Source organism: Pan troglodytes, chromosome 3, assembly GCF_028858775.2.
Source record: "Pan troglodytes isolate AG18354 chromosome 3, NHGRI_mPanTro3-v2.0_pri, whole genome shotgun sequence".
In the NCBI taxonomy this organism is placed as follows: Eukaryota; Metazoa; Chordata; class Mammalia; order Primates; family Hominidae; genus Pan; species Pan troglodytes.
The window spans coordinates 55,937,881-55,959,673 of NC_072401.2; the positions used below are offsets into that span (position 1 = coordinate 55,937,881).

The following is a 21,793-nucleotide window of genomic DNA, read 5'->3' on the forward strand; positions in this document are numbered from 1 at the left end:
TAACACAGTAAGGAATATACATTCTATTTTAAAATATAAAAACATCTGAACTCTGTCTTGCATTTTATAGCTTGTGAGTAGTGATGCTACTGCTGACACATTATTGATTCACTCACATTAAACAAAATAATTTGTTCACAGGCCACTGTGAAGCTGGCAATCACTGAGTATAATCTAGGCTAATTATGTCCTAGACAGTACAAATCTGCGTGACCTGGAGATTGTCAGAGAAGACCAATAGCATAAACTGATTCCCAGACTCCAAAGAGACAACCTGTATACAGATTAAACTTAACTGTACCGTGCATACTCAAGTCTAAGACTGTTCAGGGTTTACTTTAAATTATAGCACTGAGGTGCTAAGTCAGCTCGCTAACTAATTATAGCAGACATGATACAGCCTGGCTAGCTGGTGTTTATGGGTAAATTAGGAGTTAGGTCTCTGAGCATTTTCAGTAGCAACTGGCCCCTCCAACTGACTCCATCAGTCACCGTAGAGACTCAGCAAGCCTAGCTCTGTAGGAGTCACTATAAGAGGCAAAATGAAGCAACCTCAAATTAATGCAGGTCCAATGAGAGAGTGCCTGTATTGGTCCATGTGCTGGAAGAACTAGTCAACTCACACATTCTCATTACTTTAGTGCATAAACAAATTAGATTTTTCAACATGAAAATTCTTGAAAAGCTAAAAAGGTTAAACATCAGCAACAATTCAAATGTTCAGCCCCTGAATAATACATCTCCTAAAATTTCTCTCCGGCTTGTCTTGATCTCCTCTAATCCATTTTCCATACTGCAGCCAGAGTGATTGTTTTCTAATTTAATTACAGCACCTCCCTGGTTAAAACTCCCCACCACATGCTCATTGTTTATTCACTTAACAAATATATATTGAAAGTCTCCTATGTGCTGAAAACTATTTTGGGCACTGGGAATATAAATAATAGGGCACAAAACAATTACCTACTTTTATGGAAACTATATTCTAGTTGAAGAAGATATAAGCAAACTGGAAAACAACAAGTATTTAATATGTGTAACATGAGGCAGAGAAAGGACTTATCTGAGGGCCAGAGTTATTTTACATAGGTGGGTTAAGATATCACTTCTCTGATAAATCAGGTGACACGTGGGCAGAAATGAATGGAATGAGTCATGTAGATTTCTGGAAGAAAAGCATTCTAGGCCAAGGGAAGGGAAGAACAAGTATGGAGGCCTTTAGCAAGGAGCATACCTGAAATCTTTGAGGAATAGCAAGAGGCCAATGGTTGCAGTGGAAAGAACAAGTGAACTAGGATAAGACATGAAGTCAGAGAAGGAATGGGACATCAGATTATATAAGGCCCTGCAGGCCTTTGAAAGGATGTTGGCTTTTACTGTGAGACACGAAGCCAATTAGAGATTTTGACGTGACTTTCACTTTTAAAATAACTGGTGAAAATATGAAGGATAGACTCTAATGAGATCAAGGGGAGAAGTGGAGACTCCAGCTAAGAAGCTAGTGTAGTGTAACAAACAAGGGATCATGGGGAGTTAGGCAAAGGGGTAGCCATGGAGGTGCTAAGTAGTCTGATTCTGAATCTATTTTGAGAGTGGAACCCTTGGGAGTTAACTGAGATTGGGTGTAGGATATGAAAAAAAGAAAAACAGAAGGCAAACATGACTCTAACATTTCTGACCTGAGAAATTGGGGGAAAAAATTAACTAAAATCCCAATCCCCTATGGGTTACACACTTCTGCATGAGCTACTTTAGCCTCACTGTTAAAGAACACTGTGCTTAGTGAGTCACGCACTACACACCAGTCATATTTTAATTCACGAACTGCACCATGTTCTCTCCAGACCTTCACATATAATATTCCCTCTGCCTGAAACACTCTTCCTTCCCTTTCTCACCTCTCCAACCACTTTGCCAAGTCTGTCCCACACATTGCTCAAGTCTCAGCTTATAAAACACTCTTGTAATGTTTTCCCAACCCTGTACCCTGGGAATCTGCTGTGAGCTCCCACAGTACCTGGTTTTTACCCTTTTGTAGTATTTTAAATCACTGATATTGTCTAGTTGTCTACCTGTGTTCTCTGGATAGGCAGCCTGTAGCTCTCCATTTCTTTATGTCAATTATTGTTAATTTTGTTCTTTTTGTGGTGCCATGTTTCCCTAATGGTTCGTAAGCCTGTGGCCTTTCATTGCTGTCTATCGCTTGAAGAAGTAGGCGCCTATTCCAGTCTTTATAAACTGGCTTCAGTAGGGAAAGCCCTTCACCAGTCAGTGGATCTAGAGATTCTTGATGGGCCATCTGGCATGGTCCATGGGTGGGCTTGCTGCTAAAGCCCTTGGATTAGTTGGCAGGTGATGCCTAGGTCAGCAGGTGGTGGGCCTAATACTTCAACTCACAGGGGGCTAATCTGGTGCATGGGTCCACTGGGGTGGGCTGTCAACTGGGTATATAGGAGTAGTCCTGGAGCCTTGGTCTGCAAATACAGACCTGAAGCCTAGGTATAGGGGCCATCCTGGCACTGGGGTAGGTCTTGAGCCTGAGTCCATGGGGACCAGCCTGGCACTGGAATGGGTCTGGTCCCAAGTCTGTGGGGACTAGGCTTGCCCAGGGTCCTCTGGAATGGCCCTGGTACCTAGATCTGCAGGGGAAGACCTGGTACCTAGAACCATGGGGTTGGGTGCAGAGTTTGGGTCCCTGGGGATAGGCTTGGACCTGAATTAATGGAAGCTGACCTGGTACTGGGGCAGGCTTACAGTGTGGGTCCATGAGTTTCTACCTGATGCCTAAGTCTGCAGAGGCTCAGCTGGAATCTTTGGATGCTGCCCCGGCATTAGTGCAGGCCTAGAGCCTGGGTCTGCAAGGACTGGCCTACAAGCTGTGTCTGTGGGGGCTGGCCTGGCACTGGGATGGGCAACACTTGTTGCATTTTTTTCAAAAGTTGTTGGTCATTATTAATCAACATATTCAACAAACAGACCAAATGGGGGTAGGGACACCTTCAGATTTAAAGTTTTTAGTGAATTGTAATCAGTGAAACCAAAGCTTACAAACAGAAACCTTATCTCTTCAAAAGGAAGGGAAGAAGCAAACTAATTTAAAAAATCATAGCTCAAACAATGCACAAGTAATTTTAATTTCTGTCCTTACAAGAGAAGACACAGAGACACATAAAAAGGGAAGTGAAGACAGAGAGGGAAGACAACCATTTAACAACAGAGGCAAAGACTGGAGTTATGCAGCTGCAAATTCCTTAGGAACACCAAGGACTGCTGGCAATAACCAGAAGCTAGTCGACAGAGTGTGGGCCTACAGATACTTTGATTTCAGACTTCCAGCCTCCTTCCACTGTTTCCAGTGTGAAAACAGATTTCTGCTGTTTCAAGCTAGCTAGTTTGTGGAACTTTGTATACAGCAGAATTAGTAAATAAATACATCTATAATAGTAATTTTAAATAGTTCAATGTCTGAGAAGAATCTTCTGATGGAACTCATATTTTTTGTTGAATAAAATTTCCTGGAATAAATTACCATTTTGTAAAACATTGGAATACAATTGAGAAAAACTTTAATTTTCCCCTATCTAAATATGGTAAACTATTTTTAAAATCATACACAAAAACAACTTATTTCTTTTATCTAAATATTTGTCAAAGAAAAGTACTTTGAAAAGATACATCAAGATAGCACCTGTGAAAATATTTAGGCTAAAATATCTTCCCATTTCAATGTGCAAAATGTAGAATTAAGACTGTTCCATTTAGCAGTTTATGTGGTGTTTCAGCATCTATAGAGACAGTACCTTTAAAACTAAAATAACCATTGTCTAAAGCAAAGATTCTATTTGCAACTGTTAAGAAAATTGCAGAAAATTTAATTTTAAAATTAAGCATAAGGGCCGGGCCTAGTGGCTCACGCCTGTAATTCCAGCACTTTGAGGGGCCGAGGCGGGTGGATCACGAGGTCAGGAGTTCAAGACCAGCCTGACCAATATGGTGAAATCCCGTCTCTACTAAAAATAGAAAAACTAGCTGGGCGTGGTGGCATGTGCCTGTAGTCCCAGCTACTCGGGAGGTTGAGGCAGGAGAATCACTTGAACCCAGGAGGCGGAGGTTGCAGTGAGCCAAGATCACACCATTGCACTCAGCCTGGGTGACAGAGAGAGACTCTGTCTCAAAAAAAAATAAATAAATAAAGCATAAGATCTTATTAACTTTTTTCAGAAAATTATCAGTATCAAGGTGTTAAAAGATACAGCTAAAAAACTGATTCAAGCATGTGAATATGCACCAGGAATAATTGTTCATGCTGAATGTTCAGGTAATATAAATTTTTATTTTAACATATAAGGATATAAATTATCTTTTAAAATGTTAATTTTGAAAATGGTCTGAAACTATTCTATAAGTTCACTAATATATTTGTAAGCCAATAGATATTCCAAATATATAATTTTCATTACATTCGTGCCCCTTTTTACTCTAAAAAATGTGCTAGTTTGGCCAAAAAAATTACATAGTGACCTTGCCATTAATGCATATCAAAAATAAAATCCATTTGACCCCTTAGATATTGTTTACATGATATGCCCTGTCATTACTTGCTCAGGTGGTTTCCCACAAAGGCAGAAATGACCTTCCCCCAAAGGCAAGAAAAGGTGCCCTCCCTTCCAAAAGCCCAGCCTACTGCTGGGCTAGCCACGAAATGTGGCTTCATCAGGAGGCAAAAATTAAAGAAGGGAGGTGGTGGCTAGTGAGTAGCAGGGCAGCACTATGTAGTACAAACTACTCACCTGAAATTAGAAGTCCTGAGCATCAGAGCTCTGGGTTACCATTAGTAGCAATAATAAAGTTAGGCAAGTCACTTAGCTTCTCTCAACGGCATGCAATTTCTTCATCTATATAATGGGAATACTCTCTTGTTGACCTTACATTACATAAGAGGATTTGGCTAAAAGTTCATGGGCTGGTTTGCAAAAGTGGCTCTTTCTCTTAGTTTCTGCTAAATTACAGATGGAGACATATTTCGATAACCAGAAACATTATGAGAGCAGAAAGTCTTCAGCACTTAGTGCTGTTTCCATGGGCTTGTTTACTTGTACTTCCAGAAAATAAACTAACCACCTTATCTATGCTTATTAGAATCAAATGATGTATTTAATAAACTAGAGCAAAATAACAAAGGGGGAGGATTATTTCTATGTATCAAAATACTCTTCCACAAAAAAGTAGCTTACCAACAAATAAAACCTAGTCAAGATCAAGAGTTTATTTAATTCGTATACTTGGCAAATCCATATCTTAGTTTCAATCTCATCTTTATTCACGACTTCAACTAGAGCTGCAATGAACCATTTTATCTCTATAATGTTGAAAAAACCTGGCCAGGCACGGTGGCTCACGCCTGTAATCCCAGCACTTTGGGAGGCTGAGGCGGGCGGATCACGAAGTCAGGAGATCAAGACACATCCTGGCTAACACGGTGAAACCCTGTCCCTACTAAAAATACAAAAAATTAGCCGGGCGTGGTGGCGGGCGCCTGTAGTCCCAGCTACTTGGGAGACTGAGGCAGGAGAATGGCATGAACCCAGGAGGCAGAGTTTGCAGTGAGCCGAGATCGTGCTATTGCACTCCAGCCTGGGTGACAGAGCAAGACTCTGCCTCAAACAAAAAACAAAACAAACAAACAAAAAAAGACGAAAAATCCTAATAGAATGAATAACAATTCCAAGCTCTACCCAGGCCCTAACATACAGTTTAATTGCTTTATATCTTAGGGCATATCTTCGATGTCTTGAGTTTGTACAATAGAAATGAAACCCCCCCAAAACAGGGCAAAATTCCATAGGGAATAAAACCAATCACCAGTATAGGGAGTCTTTTGAAGTGTGTTATTAAAATAAATGAATACCTGCAAGTGTTAAGTTTATGGCCTCTTTAAAAAAATTTGTTTCATACCCCAAGTACCCTATTCACATCTTGAAGTAATTTTACTAGAAATTACATCTGCAAATCAATAAAAAGTAAAATACCTTTTCATTATATATGACTCTTCTTCATATCCAGTTTTTTAACTAGTTAACTTTCTGACTCTGTACTAAACAATATCCATTGTTTTCAAACTAACTTTGTCAGAAAGAACCTTAGATGCTAAGCTTTGTGCCACAAAAGCTCTTGGCCTATCTGCTGAAACCTATGGACTCTTTCTCAGAACAATCCTTTTAAACATTCAATATAAAATACAGATTACAAGGAAAACTAGTTTTACTGAAATATTATCAAATGCTTTTTTTTAAAAGTATTAAATAACAGGATCTAGTGGTAGGTCTAACTACCATAACAAAATAGTGATGTGCAGATGATGTTTTGTGGTATCTGCCTCAACTTTGTGATACTGAAATATTTGTAAATTATATTAGCAAGTCACATGTACTGATGATATTATGTATTTGTTGCCAACACTAACAATGGAAAAAAAATGCTCAATTTATCAGAAGTTAGTAACCTCCAATCCAAGTTTATGGATCCTCTGAATTCTATCCATAAGGTCCCAGGTTAAGAACATCTCAAACTGAGGGAATCTAACAAAACAATTTTAAAATTTACATGCAAAATTAGCTTTCTAGATTCACAAAAGTTGTATGAGATTTAATATTAATAAATGTTTCAAAAAGAAGAAAAAGTGAGATAAGTCAATAATTATAAACTGCTTGTAGAGAAGAACACCGGAAAGATGATGTGGGTTCAAGCCTTGTCTTCACCACGTATTTACTGTGTCAACTTGACAAGTTTAATTTCTTTAAGCCTCAATTTCTCAATCTGTTAACTGGGAATAGTAATAGTGTCTATCTACTTCCTTTAGTTGTTGTGAGGATCGAAGGGCATACTGTATATGCAAAATCTCAGCAAAGTGCTTACCACTGACTAAGAGCTCCTTAGATATTAAGAAAATTGTATTTTTCAACAATACAACTGAATTCCTTAAAAGCATGATGGCATTCATTGCAGTTCCAGTTAATCACAAACAGCAAAAAAAAAAAAAAAAAAAAAAAAGTGGGGAGAGAACATCTGTTGTAAACTATACACACACCCTCACTTTAGAATTATGAATCTTTAGATCTTTAGATAGTCTTTGGATCTAGGAACACTCTAATGAGCCTAATTATAGAAACCTACATAGTGTTCAGATGATGCAGTGAACAAACCTGGTTGGTATGACATTGACAAGGACATGACCTCAATCTGAGAGTAAATTATTACATATTTTCCAAGAACTAGACATTAAAAAGCAGCAAGATGGTTAGGTAAGTTAGAGCCAATTGATTTAATGTAATATGACACAGTCATTGAAATGCTAATAAAAACAATAGCAACACAGAAACCACTTATGATGTAACATTAAGTGGAGCAGCTGGCTAGGCCTTCTTGGATAATATCCTGCCCTGAATTGTTTAACACTACTGTTAATTTAGGTTCAGACTGTGTTCTGTTCTGACCATAAAGTTTTCTACATTGTATGTAAAATGTTGTCTCAGATCCAAAGTGAATTTCTTAATAGCAAATCTCATTTATTACTAATCATTTCTTTAATTTAGCATACTCATTTACAGCTCAAATTTCACCTAAGCTCCTCTCTTAAACCTCCTTCCACAACTTAATTATCTCTAAGCCAAAGTGTAATTTCACTGAGCTCCATGGGATTCCTTGAAAGAGTACATGCCCATGAAAAGATCATCTGGTGCTGCTCCTTTCTGCTGTTTTCATCCTCCCATCAGGGTACTAATAGGAAAGAATAACAACTTCAAGGCATTTGAAATACAAAGATTTGGGTCATTAAAGAACTTGCCAAATTATTAGTAAGACCATGATTAACTAACAAGATCTAAAATTAATACTAGTCCCTCTTTTTCATGTACTGATCCATTTTAGTCAAAAATCTTGATTGTGGAGATATTAGAACACACTATCTCTGAACAGCTGGAACAAAGAAAATAAAACTTAAGATATGAGAGACCAAATGTTGAAATACTTAGTTTTTGAATTTAAAATGACATAAGAACTTCTTAGAAATCAAAATTGTAGCCAGATGGCTATTATATCTCATTTCAGTAGAACAGGTACAGCAGGAAGATAGGAACACCACCCACATTATCACATTTGCCAACTAAATAGAAGATGATTTTGAGAAACTGCCTTTCCTAGTCATTAGAAGAGACAGAAATACAGAGTAAGTAGTAGAGGGAAGAGTCTGAAAAATAAAATGAACATTGTTACTGATAAAATGTGTCTTTTTAAATTATTAAACTTAACTACCCACGGTAAAAGACATGAATACTTAAATAACACAAATAAGTATCTTTTACTAGTTCCAAAAATGTAGATTTTTTTTTAAATGTGGTCTAGCTGCAAAAATTATACAGCCGATGCCAGTGCGACACAAAGAAAGGTGAAACTTCCATAAAGACCTGTAGGCAGTACACAATTTTTTTAAAAGCTAAAAGAAATAATAGTATGAAGACAAAAAAGAGAATCTACCAAATTAACGATTTGAGGATACACTGAGCAACAGGATAAACATGGAATGCTTGGGATATCCATTTAGTTAATTAAAATAAGTAGTTCAGGTAGAATAAGCCAAAGCGGGTTTTCTGAAAGTCCCTGTGTTGCAGGATACCTGCAAATCTGCTTTGAGCATGGCATTAATGTGCAAGGTCTATAACCTTCCCACCCAAATGGGATGGGCTGCTATCAGACTCCTCACACTGAAAAGCAATGGGCACAAACTCATGTGATGCCTTTTAACCCAGGACATTTTGATTTGTAAACTCCTCAAATACCACAACAAAATGGGAAAAATTTAGTTACAAAGACTTTTTTTTTTCATTTTTAACCTTTTGCCTGGATAGTTAATTCATTTCAAGAAACAATAAGCTGCAACAAGGGCTTATTTATTACTTTAACATTAATTTCCCCCAATTAATAAGACCTAAATTCTCATGCATAAACAGGAAAACAAATTCACTGCAAATTTTAAAGGAAAACTCATTGAGAGGAGAATGTTAAACGATACTTCAAAATACAGTAACTTCCAAACTCCATCAAACATTAATTATTGAAATTCTACTTAAAAAAGTTCTCCACTAAAAAGTACTGTAAATATTCCATTATTATAGGCATGTGGCCAAAATGTGAAAAAATTATCAAAGATACTTTTTCAATTAAGGCCCTACACAGCTCAGAAATGGTGATAAATCTGTTAATTTAAAACAGTCAATATCACTGGGATAAGAGTTTGTCAAACTCAAAGGCAATTTTCAGTGAGAATAACACTAAGGTGTAAATTTCATGGCAAAAGAAAAGATGTCAGACTTAAACCACATTAACTATGAAGAACTAGACAACTAATGTGTCATTATATATATAAAAAAGATGACTGTGGATGGGGACAAGTGGGGAGGCAGACAGTGGCAACCTCTGGAAGATGGAATCTCTTCTCTCTGCTGGTCCTAGAAGAGAAAAGAGACACCAATAAGCATCAACACACTGTCCGAATTCCTCCCCACCCGAGACCCACCAGTCCACAGGTGTTTCTCAACCTTGGGGCCAACCTCATCTTCAGAGATGGTATTCAGTACAAAGAGGGCGTCAAAACCCCCGCCTTATCTTAACTTGCCTAGTGCCCTCTTTAAAAAATAAAAACTATCAAAATATATTACTTTTTTTATAACTATAATCTGCATCAAGTGGAACTGAAAGCAGCCAGGCTGAAATTAGTAACTCTTACAGTGCATAGGGATAATAGCTTTCCAAAACCTTTGCACTCAACTATTTTAAATTATAAAGAGGTCATTATGTGTAACTTAAAAGTTTTGAATTCTACATGAGTTGGTGTGTGTGTACAAAGCAAGTGGCTACAACCAAATTTTGGGGTTGTAACTGTTGTTTGTAATGACTTCCATTCAATGTATGCAGGTCATGGAGAAGATGGGGAGATGGAGTTGTTTACAGCAAGCTGACAAAGGGAAATTAATCAAGTTGTACTATTTGAAACAAGTTATCCTCACCCTGAAAAGCACCCCTCAAACAACTGAAATTCAAAAAATAATGATACAAACAAGTAATTTAGAGTGACGGCAAATAATTTCCTCAATTCTTTAAAACAAATAGAATTCTACAGAATCTGCTTTTCCTAGGTAGTAGATCTAGCTGGTAGTTCCAAACTAAGTGGAACATTCCTACCCAACCTACTACAGCTTACACAGCTCTGATTCACTGTTATTTTCTCACATATCCTTGTGGAAGACCTAGTCACGAGAAATTATGTCCAAAGCAAATCCTATAGGAAGTAATTTTTAAATTCAGACACTCGAGACTAAGATCTAAATGTACACAATAGGGAGTTAACTGATTTAAATTAAATAAACAGTATCTATGTTTCCACGTTACCAGTCATTGTTTTTCTAGGGATTGTGCTGGGCACTGGCGGATACAAAAACTCGAGACACAATTTTGGACGTAAAATGGCAATGAAAGCGCATTTCTGGAAGCCCTGAAAGTCTGAAAACAGAGGCTCTTCTGGACTCACAAGCTCTGGGTCAAGAAGATATATTTTCATCTTGTTAAGACGGATTTTGCAACTAAGACTGGTAAAGTATAAGATAGAAGAGTGCGTACCCTGTTGTATTTGCATGGTTCTTGCCAGCAACCAAGACATGTAATGAATCTAAGTCTCATCACCTGACAGAGGTTTAGGGAGAGCCATACATGAAAAGACTGAGAAATCTGGATTGATATTTGGTTTTGTGAAACCATAAATAATTTTAGAGTTGGAAAAGACTTAGACAAAACTATTAACAAAGGAATTCAGAAACGCAAACATTAGTAAGTCATCTGGACAACGCCTACTCCTTTATTTACGAAACACTAAAATAACCAAAGTAAAAACAAATGTTTGACCAAGCCGACCACGTATTTTTATACTACCTTTTCTTAGTGCCTCAAATATCTTCCTAAATCAAGTGCACCTGCTGCAAAGATGGAACATTCTGGTGCGAGAGCCCAGAGCAGAGCACGTTTTCGTTCCCCAAGCTGAGGCAACTGCGACTCGCCCGCGCGACCGGCAAGGCCACCTCACAGACAAGGCTGTCCTCGACCCAGCCCGCCGCCGCGCGGCCGCCCACGAGCCTTGGGCCCCACGCGCGCGAGCGCCGCCCGCGCCCCCGCCGACCTCCCACCGCCAGCGGCTCCGCACCCGGCGCCCGCAGCCCTGGTACCTCACACCGCTGCTCCGAAAGCCCCGGAACGCACTCCCGGGCTCTCCCGGTGCCCTTACGGAGGGTGCTGTGCTTCTGCCCAACGCCGGCGCTCGGCCAAGGCGGCCGCGGAGCAGCGAGAAGCCGCGGACCGGCACCGTCATGGCCGCGGATCCCCGGCTTCCGGACTGGGGCTCCACCTCCCGCGACTCCAGTCCTCGCGGCTGGAGGCCTGGCTCCGCCCTCACCCGGCCTGGCAGGGCAGCAAGTAGCGCTGCCCAGCCAGGTTCCGGCAGACACGCAGAGTGGGGTAAAGAGCGGTTCCCAGGACCGGGGACGGAACTGACAGAGTGCCGGGTCCGCAGGGGGCGGGGCCAGGACCCAAGTCCCGGGCTCTCTGAGGATGTGGAGGCGTGCAGTGTGGCCTGGCGACTGGGCCCCGCACCCAGCCAACATATAGCTGGCATTCCCATAGCGACGGCACAGAGAAGGCCTCCAAACTATCACTTTAGGCAGCACGCCCCACTTTCCACCAAGCCAGAGATCCTGCCCAACAGTCTCCGTGACTACGTGGAATTGGATTTAAAGCAGGAAAGAAGTAATAGGTTCATTGTTTCCCACTTCCTTTGTGAGATTCCTTGGAAGTTGGAGAAAAGAACAAAGGTGTGTGGAGAAGGAGCAAAACCTGGCTGAACAAGGAAGGTCTGGACTTTAGGATTTCTATACTTCTACTTTATCATCTCCACTTTTGGAAGGAAATATTGACCAATATCTGTCTTTTCCTGAGTTATGATCAAGTCGATGCAGGCTAAGAACCCTGCATTGTGTGGTGAGCTTGTGTGGTAAGGAAGCAAAATATCTGCTCCCTCTGAAAAAGTAAAACATTAGACTGTCCATTCATTGTGCAAATTAAGACAGACACACAAAAAACAGTCACAGATAAAACCAGCTGGGAAGTTAACAGGAAACAACTTTTCTCCCAAGGTCAGGCTGCCGCTGTTGAGTCAGAACAACGTCTTTCATAGCTGCACTTTTACTGAGAAAACTTGTTTTTTAAAATCATAGACTGTCAGAAAATATGCTCTTTAAAATCATATCAATAAGAATGGGATACCCTACTCTTTCCTGGCTGATCTAAATCCATTTGACACAAATAAGCAGCCTTGAAGAAAATACAGGAAAAAATCTAGGTGACCTTGGGTTTGGCAATGAGACTTTAGATACAACACTTAAATCACAATTCATAAAAGAAAAAAAACAATTTAAACTTCTGCCATGCAAAAGACACTGTTAAGATAATAAAGAAACAAGTCACTTACTGGGAGAAAATATTCGCAAAACATTTTTACAAGGACTTACACCCAAAATATACGAAGAACTCTTGAAACTCAACAATTAAAGAAAAAAGAAAAGCAACTCAGTTAAAAGTGAGCAAAAGATCTGAAAACACCCACCAAAAAAGGTATACAGAGGTCAAAAAAAATGGAAAAATATTCAATGTCATTTATCATTAACGAAATACAAATTAAAACAACAGTGAGATACCACTACACTCCCATTAGAACCGCTGAAGTCCAAAAAATTGATAATACGAAATGCTAGCAAGGATGTGTGGCAACAGGAACTCTCATTCATTGTTGGTGAATAAAAAAATGATTCAGTCACTTTGGAAGACAGTTTGGCAGATTCTTACAAAGCTAAATATCATTTAACCATGCAATCCAGCAACCATGTTCCTATGTATTTACCCAACTGATTTTAAAATATGTCTGCAATAAACCACCATATGAATGTTTATAGCATCTTTATTCATATTCTCCAGAAACCAAGATGTTCTTAAATAAGCGGTGAAATATCCATACAATGGAATATTATTCATCAATGAAAAGGAGCAAGCTACCAAGCCATAAAAAGACATAGATGAACCTTAAATACATACTAATAAGTGAAGGAAGGTAGTCTGAAAAGGCTACATACTGCATGATTTTTATTATATGGCATTCTATAAAAGGCAAAATTATGGAGTCAGTTAAAAGATCAGTGGTTGCCAAAGGTTAAGAAGATAGGGTGGAGGTTTGAATAGTGTGTAGCACAGAGGGTTTTTAGGACAGTGAAACTATTTTGTATGATACTGTAATGTTAGACACGTGACACTATGCATTTGTCAAAACCTACAGAACTTTACAACACGAAGAGGGAAACAAAGTATACCATATTAAAAAATATTATTCACATTGGAAAATTATGTTTTCTGCAGTGTTACCAGAATCAAGACTCTGTTTATTCTCCACAAGACTTGCATAGAAAAATAAGACATTAAATTTTGTTTGTATGTTCTAAATACATACAAACATTTTACACATTTTATCTAGATGTGTAAAAGTGTTTTTTTAAAAAAAATCACATGGAATGGCTTTTTCAGTACTAAAAAGTGGAGGGACATTTGTTTAAACAAGTATTTCAAAAAGAAATATGTACATCATCCTGAAAATTATTTGTGGTAAGGAAATATTCTTTACTCCTGTTGCATTTCTCAGACAATAAAGGGGTGAATCCATGCTACCTCATATTTTATCAACAAAGATTCTATTTACCCTTTATATTTTTGTATGATAATAGATTTTAAAAATCTAATGTTCTTTATTGCAGACATTCATTTGTTAACAGATTTGTTTCTTTTTTAATGTTTTATCTAAAGTTTGACATGCTTTCAGGACAGATTTGCCTCTTACTTTATTTAACATTGTAGAAATGTAATTAACAAACAATTCTCACTACACAATTTAGAATAGACATTATTTTATATCTTCCAAATTTGATCAGTTAGCAAAACTTAATACACCAATTAAAATATTTCTACACATGATGAGAATGTTTACAGTGTAAAGTTTAGAACTTGTTTTGGATGTGATTATATGCATGAAAATCATGTAACACTGTGCTCATGCTAAGAACCGACATAACAGAATTACTGAAATAAATGTGCTGTGAGGAATGGAAAAAATACATTATTTAGCAGGTTGGTGGTTTCCAGGAAGGAATGAAGGTTGTGACAAGATAATCTAACTGTATTACACTTACATGAAACAATCTCACGGGAAAGACTGCGGAAAAGGTGCTGACCTAAATAACTTTGGAATTGCAAGATTAAAAATCTAACAATAGAAGAAACTGCACATAGGCACTGTGCTCTAGTTAATAAAGTTGTTGATTTACATTACCAATTCTGATATGACTATACATGTATACCAGAATTAAACAGTTATTTAAATGGAAGTGGATGATAGGAGCCAGGTTCCTCATTTTTAGAGTGGCAATTTACAGATAAGCAATGGGAGGAGGCTAGAATAATCCATATGATAATGGATTAGAGTTGGGAACATCAGTTTTAGCTTAATACAAATACAGATGGTTACATATACAAATATTTATAGATGTATGAATATTCAGGAGTTAGTTTACATACATATATTTATTTGCTTTGCCAGCTGAGAATGCCTAAAACAACACCCGAAAGCAATAAGCACACCTTCAGCCCAGATATTGGTTTCTAATGTCATTCTACAATAACAGGAACCAGGACTCCTTGGAAAAATTGCTGATTCTAGGCTCAGGAAATATATTAGATGATCCTAGAGCATCGTGTAATTCTGGAAAGTAAGGAACTCAAATAAATCCCACATTGATGGGGATATGTCAGGGACAGGAGCCAACTGAAAGGGTTCCTCATGCCCAAAGATGGAACAATTTGAGTAGTAAAATAAAGTAGTATTGGATTATAACCCAAAGTATAAAATTAATATCCATGAGCCCATAATCATATAAATAAATATGTGATTGAATAAATAAATAAATGTGGGAGAGAAGAAACATGATGCAGAATTCCTAAAATTTATGTAGATACTCCACTCTGAAGGAGGAGTAGAATTCTTCACTTCTTAAATGGGAACTGATGATAGTGACTTCCTTTCAGAGTTCAGTTTAGAAAATGGGAAAAGAGAGTAACTTACCTATGGAGAAACCTGACAAACACTACCTCAGACAGTGATCAGGATTAACATCAACACCAATATATCATACTGATAGGATGGATACTTGATATAATGTGGCAAGAATTGTACTTTACCTCTGCAATCTTCCTGCAAAACCTGTAACCCCAGTCTGATCGTGAGAAAAACAATTAAATCCCAACAGAAGGACATCCTACAATATACCCGAAGAGTATGTCTCAAAACTGTAAAGATAATCAAAAACAAGGAAAGTCTAAGAAACTGTTACAAGTAAGAAGAACCTAGAAAAACATGACAACTAAATATAATGTGATATCTTGGATTGGATCCTGGAACAGAGAAACGGCATTACAGAAAAACGAAGAAGATCTAAATAAAGTATAAACTTTTGTTAATAGTAATGTATCAATATAGATTCATTTTATCATATAAGGTAAGATGTTAATAATCGGAAAAACTAGATGTGTGACATATGGGAAACTCAGTACTATTTTCTGAATTTTTCTGTAAATTTAAAACTGTTCTATAAAATAAAGTCTATTTTTTAAAATGTCTATTTAGCCAGGGTAGGTATATATTAGAATCAATACCAGGAGAGAATCTTTAAAGGTGGACTTTATCCAACTTTTATTTATTGCTCTATTTGTAGTTATTAATTAATTTATTAATATTTCCTCCTGAACTGAAAAAGGTAAAGCTGATATATTTTCCCTGTTTTAATCCTCAATGTGCTTCTAATACCTACTCAACAAATATTGAATTCCTTTGAGTTAAATCAGGGATGATTAAAAATTACAGAGAAAGAAAGCTAGTTGCTAATGTGGAATAAAAACTTTCTCCCATGATTATTTTAAGTGTTCCAATGAAAATTTTGGAAGTTGCTTTAAAGAGTACAATACATTTTTATGCCACAGAGATATATGCGTCCATGTAATTATTTGTAGTGTCCATGACATTGCTTGGGGCATCTTATTTAATAGGCTCCATTTATATCATCAGTTATCTTTTCACTATATAGCATTCATTGTTGTAACAAAATGTTTCAAAATGATTATCAGAATGTGAACAGTTAGCACTGGCATCAAAAGCCACCAAAGTTGGAGTAGGTTGCTGTGAGGCAACCAGAGTTGGTACTGCATAATGACAGACAGATGCATAGCTTACTCCAGAGAATAGCAAAGAAGCCCATTCATAAGATAAGCTTACTAAGAAACTGAGATGTCAAGGGAAAATCACAGCCAAGGAATAAACAAGGATCCAGAAAACCAGGAGTGGAGCCAAAGCAATAAACAACATGGGTAGCTACTGCCTGAGATGAAGCAGAAGCTAATGAGCTGAAGAAGCTTAGCTTGGCAGCATCAGCTAGAAGAGGCAAGTTCCCTAGGATATTTTAAGATCATTATATTTTCTGTCCCAGAGTGTTTTCTTTTTGTTTTTGTTTTAAATTTAACTAAGAGATTGATGTATCCTGCTTGTCACTAGCTGCTCTTAAAGAAGTTTGTACTTCAGGAACAGAAAACCAAACACTGCATGTTCTCATGCACGAGTTGAACGATCAGAACACATGGATACAGGGAGGGAACATCACACACTGGGGCCTGTCAGGGGGTGGAGACAAGGGAAGGGAGAGCATTAGGATAAATACCTAATGCATGCAGGACTTAAAATCTAGATGATGGGTTGATAGGTGCAGCAAACTACCATGGTGTATGTATACCTATATAACAAACCTGCATGTTCTGCACATGTATCCCAGAACTTAAAGTAAAAAAAAAGTATTGTGCTTGTCTGTCAAAGAAAATTTTCCATGAGCTCTTCCAAATCATATTTTCTGTAAGGGAATTCTCAATAAAAATATAAACAACTTTACAGCATATGTGTTTTAAAAACCTGATATTTATATAAATTATTAAAATTGATTCATGAAGTAGAAAACCAAAACAGACAGAAATGGAAAAGAAGCTACTAATCAAATACAACTATAAAGCTTCCTAAAGCAGAAGTTTTTTATGCCCTCAAAATATGATAATTCATACTAAAAATCTTTCCAAATCATAGAGAAGGAATTTCCCAGGTATTTTTATTATATTCCAACCCGATTTAAAAGAATACAAAAAAAGAAAACTATTGAACAATATAACTGATAAATGTAATTATTAGGATATGAAAGAAAACATTGTTGATATAATTTGATGGCATTATAAAAGGAAAAACTTTACCACAACTAAACGATAATACAAAGATGGGTTAATTAGGATAATATTGGAAGTGTGTCAGTTAATATATCACATAAATATGGAAAATAAGAGAAAGAGTATTTGATAAAATTCAATAACCTTTCCTAATAACATTTAATAAACTAGATATAAAAATATTTCAGATCAACAGCTAATAGCATTCCTAACAATGAGCCTGTAGGGACATTCCAATAAAAATTTGGAAAACCTATGAAGGAAACATTAAGACTGTGATGAGTAATGTATGCAAAGACTTGAATTAATAGAAAGACCAAGATGCTTAATATTGTAAATATGTCAACTTTCACTAAAATAATCTATTAATCCAATACCCAATAAAATATCTCAGTTTTTTAGTCAAATGGGGGAAGATTTAATATAATAATAACAGCATATGTTTCCCAGAATTTGCTATGTGCCAAGGCTGTACTGAACACTTTTCAGAAGTTATTCTTTTAACCCTCACCACAATGAAGCTATGAGGAAACAGGTAAAACAGGCTAGATAACTTGCCAAGACCTACAGCTATCAAGTGATGAAAGTGGAGTTCAAGTCTCAGGTAGTGTGAAACCAGTGCCCACACTTCTAACTGCAGTGCTTTTCTAAATCTAAGGTTCTCCTGGAAAAGTTTGCATGCTACATCGCTAAGGTACAGAGAACTCATCCAAGTGTCTGCATTTTAGTCATTTATACAATCTTCTGTAACTATAAAATTGATTTTTGATTTGAATCTGTGTAATAAGGAGAAAATAATTTTTAATTTTCAAATGAATGGTGGATTCTATTGAAAAATTGATTACCAAGTTTTATTTCATGATAATTAATGTGACTACCAATTTCATATTTTAATAACTTATTGATAGTTTATTTGTGGTCTTATAATACCATTAACTGTATAAAAAGTGCACCTGGTTTAGAATATAATGTTAACTATATATACTGTATATATCTATATACATGTCAATATATAATCAATGTTACAATGATTGTCTTTTTTCTAATTCCTCTGTTCAACTTTTTAAAGACTAAGAATATGTAAAGAACCCAATTTTTCTTTATTTTTTACTACATATTATAGCATTATTTCATCAGTGAATATGGGATAATGATTATTAGAGATTCCATATAGTTTATCTATTATCATTATATAATGGCCTTCTTTATTTTGTTAAGCCTTCTTGTTTTCCATGGTAATTGTTAGACATTACTACTCCTATCCTTGTTTAGTTTTAATATGAAAAGTGTCACATGTATATATTTATATATATATACACACACACATATACATATACACATGTATACCTGTATCTTTTTACATTTAAATTTTGTTTCACTTTGTTTTGATGTGTGTCATTTAAAACAACATATGTTAATTTTTTTAAGTTATGGGATAATGTTTGGAGCAGAACATAATATGCAAATAATATATATGTATTGGCTTTCGATTGCTGCTATAATAAATTGTCACAAATTTAGTGGTTTAAATAATACAAACTTGGCCAGGCACGGTGGCTTACGCCTGTAATCCCAGGACTTTGGGAAGCCGAGGCGGGCGGATCACCCGAGGTCGGGAGTTTGAGACCAGCCTGACCAACATAGAGAAACACCGTCTCTACTAAAAAATACAAAATTAGCTGGGCATGGTGGCGCATGCCTGTAATCCCAGCTACTCAGGAGGCTAAGGCAGGAGAATCGCTTGAACCTGGGAAGTGGAAGTTGCAGTGAGCTGAGATCGCACCATTGCACTCCAGCCTGGGCAAAAAGAGCAAAACTCTGTCTCAAAAACAAACAAACAACAACAACAACAAAAAATCATATGGTGTTACATTTCTTTAAGTTAGAAGTCTGGTGTGAGTCTCACAGGGCTATAGTCAATTAGGGTTGTATTCCTTCTGGAGGCTCTAAGGAGAATCCATCTCCTTCCTTTTTGCATGTTCTGTAGACAACCTACCCACTTTCTTTGGCACCCTTCCCCCGTCTTCAAAGCCAACAATGTCGAAATCCCTCTCTTACTCTTCTTCCATTATTTCTCTCTCTTTCTCTGTCTCTCTCTTTTACTTACTACAGCCAGGGGAGGGTCTCTATTCTAAAGGCCTTATGATTTGATTGAGCCCACTAGGTTAATTCAAGATAATCTCCATATCTCAAAGTTACAAACCATAATCACATCTGTAATAGTACCATTTGCCATGTAAGGTGATATATTCACAAGTTTTGAAACCTAGGATATAAACATTTTTTGGGGGGAGCACTCTTCTACCTACCACAACACATAACACCCTTGCGAATTATGAAGCATAACAACAAGAAGAATATTCCTGAACCTACCACACAATGTAGGAATTAGAACCTTTCTGATATCAATGAATAAATCTAGGTGCTTCTTTCATATCCCCAATTTTTTATTAGAGGTAATCATTGTCTTGAATTTTGTAGTTTAATCGTTTTGATTTAAAAATAATTTAATCACAAATACATCTTTTAATAACATAATGCTCAGTCTTCCTTGGTTTTTGTTTTGTTATTTGAGTTTAACATATGATATTGAGCTGGATGCAGTCTTCAAGCACTTGCTTTTTCCCTTTTACTCCGTGTTTCCAAAACATATTTATTTTGTTGCATGTAGCTATAATTCATTCATTTTTTCTGCTAAATATTATTAAATTGGGGCATTTCGTTTTTCAGCAGCCTATTAACAAATGTCTGAGTTTGTATTAGGCAGAATCTAGGAGGAAACAGAAACCACTGTAGGTATTTCAAATAAAGGAAATTTAATATAGGGATTTAATTAAGTATATAATGGAAGAACTTAGAAGCCAAAAAGGATACAAAATAACCCAACAGCAGGAAACCACTGAAACTGCTAAATCTGGAGAGACAACTGGATGGAGCAAGTGGCACTATCAGAATTGAGAAGATAAAACTATCTAATGAGAGCTGGAATCATGGCAAATTCTGCCTTGCAGGACCTGGAACTATCTAAGCAATGACTGATCAGAGGAAGCTATGTCCACAAGGGAGACAGCAGAAAGATAAGAAGAAAAATACACTGGGTTTCCCCTTCTCTCACACTCCAATATTTGGCTATTGTTTCCCATTGGTCAAACCTACCTGGAAACCAAAAAGCAAAGGGGCCTAAGAAATATAGCCTTTTGGGATACAGAAAAGACTAAGTAAGGGAAAGGCAATGGGATAAATCTAAATGTAAACAAGCCAGACCCAGTGATTTCTCCGTTTATTTATGATAGTAAAAATAAAAATGTGGCTGTGAGCATTCATGTTTATGACTCTTGATGCACTTATGCAAGAGTTTCTCTGTAAGTAGATTTGTAGGGTCATAAGATATGTGCATATTCAATTTTAAAAGTTAGTAGCACTCTCCTAAAATTCATATGGAATATTAAGGGACTATAATGCCAGCACTTTGGGAGGCTGAGGTGGATGAATCGCTTGAGCCCAAGAATTTGAAACCCTATCTCTACAAAAAATACAAAAATTGGCTGGGTGTGGTGGCATGTTCCTGTAGTACCAGCTACTGGGGAGACTGAGACAGGAGAATCACTTGAACCTGGGAGGTAGAGGTTGCAGTAAGCAGAAACCACGCCACTGCACTCCAGCCTGGGCAACAGAGCAAAACCCTGTCTAAATAGATAAATAAATAAATAAATAAATAAATAAATAAATAAATAAATAAATAAAATGTGTGGGAAAAGGCAATAAAAGTGGGGGGGGACCACAAATAGCCAAAACCATCATGAAAAGAACAATGTTGGAGGTCTCACACTTTCTGATTTCAAACTTATCAGAAAGCTACCCTATACAAAAGTAGAAGCTGACTTACAGACCAAAGAGCTTAAAAATAAAGCTTTGCATATATGATTAATTGATTTTTGACATGGTGCCAATATCATTCGATGTGGAAAAGATAGTCTTTTCAATAAATGGTGTTAGGAAAACTGGATATCCATAACCAAAAGAATGAAGTTGGACCCTTATGCCATACAAAAATCAACTTAAAATGGATCAAAGAAATGGATTGTAAGAAACTTCTGTGCAGCAGAGGACATAATCAACAGAGTGAAAAGGCAATCAAGAGAACAGGAAAAAATATTTGCAAGTTATATATTTGATGAAAGGTTAATATTCAGAATATATTAAAAAGAAAACTCCTATAGCTCAACAAAAACCAAACAACTCAATTAAAATTGGGCAAAGGACTTACATCGACATTTTTCCAAATGGCCAATAAAAAAAAGATGCTCAACATTGCTAATTATTAAGGAAATGCAAATCCAAA

The 21,793-nt window shown here is 36.9% G+C and overlaps 1 protein-coding gene across 9 annotated transcripts in view; it reads right to left on the reverse strand.

Moving 5' to 3' along the window:
- Positions 1 to 21,177, reverse strand: part of MTHFD2L (methylenetetrahydrofolate dehydrogenase (NADP+ dependent) 2 like) — a 154,625-nt gene extending 133,448 nt beyond the window's left edge. For 2 of the 9 annotated variants that reach the window (XR_010156568.1, XR_010156569.1), the window contains exon 1: positions 11,271 to 21,168. Coding sequence is in view for 7 of the 9 variants with exons in the window: in XM_024356117.3 (XP_024211885.1) it covers positions 9,410 to 9,503; positions 11,271 to 11,722 (546 nt within the window). In the remaining 2 variants the exon portion in view is untranslated. Of the gene's footprint in view, positions 1 to 3,110; positions 7,777 to 8,337; positions 9,504 to 11,270 lie in introns of those variants that run through there. The other 7 variants (XM_063809553.1, XM_024356117.3, XM_016951591.4 and 4 more) reach the window with 7 other exon arrangements.
- Between the last annotated feature and the right edge of the window lie 616 nt (positions 21,178 to 21,793).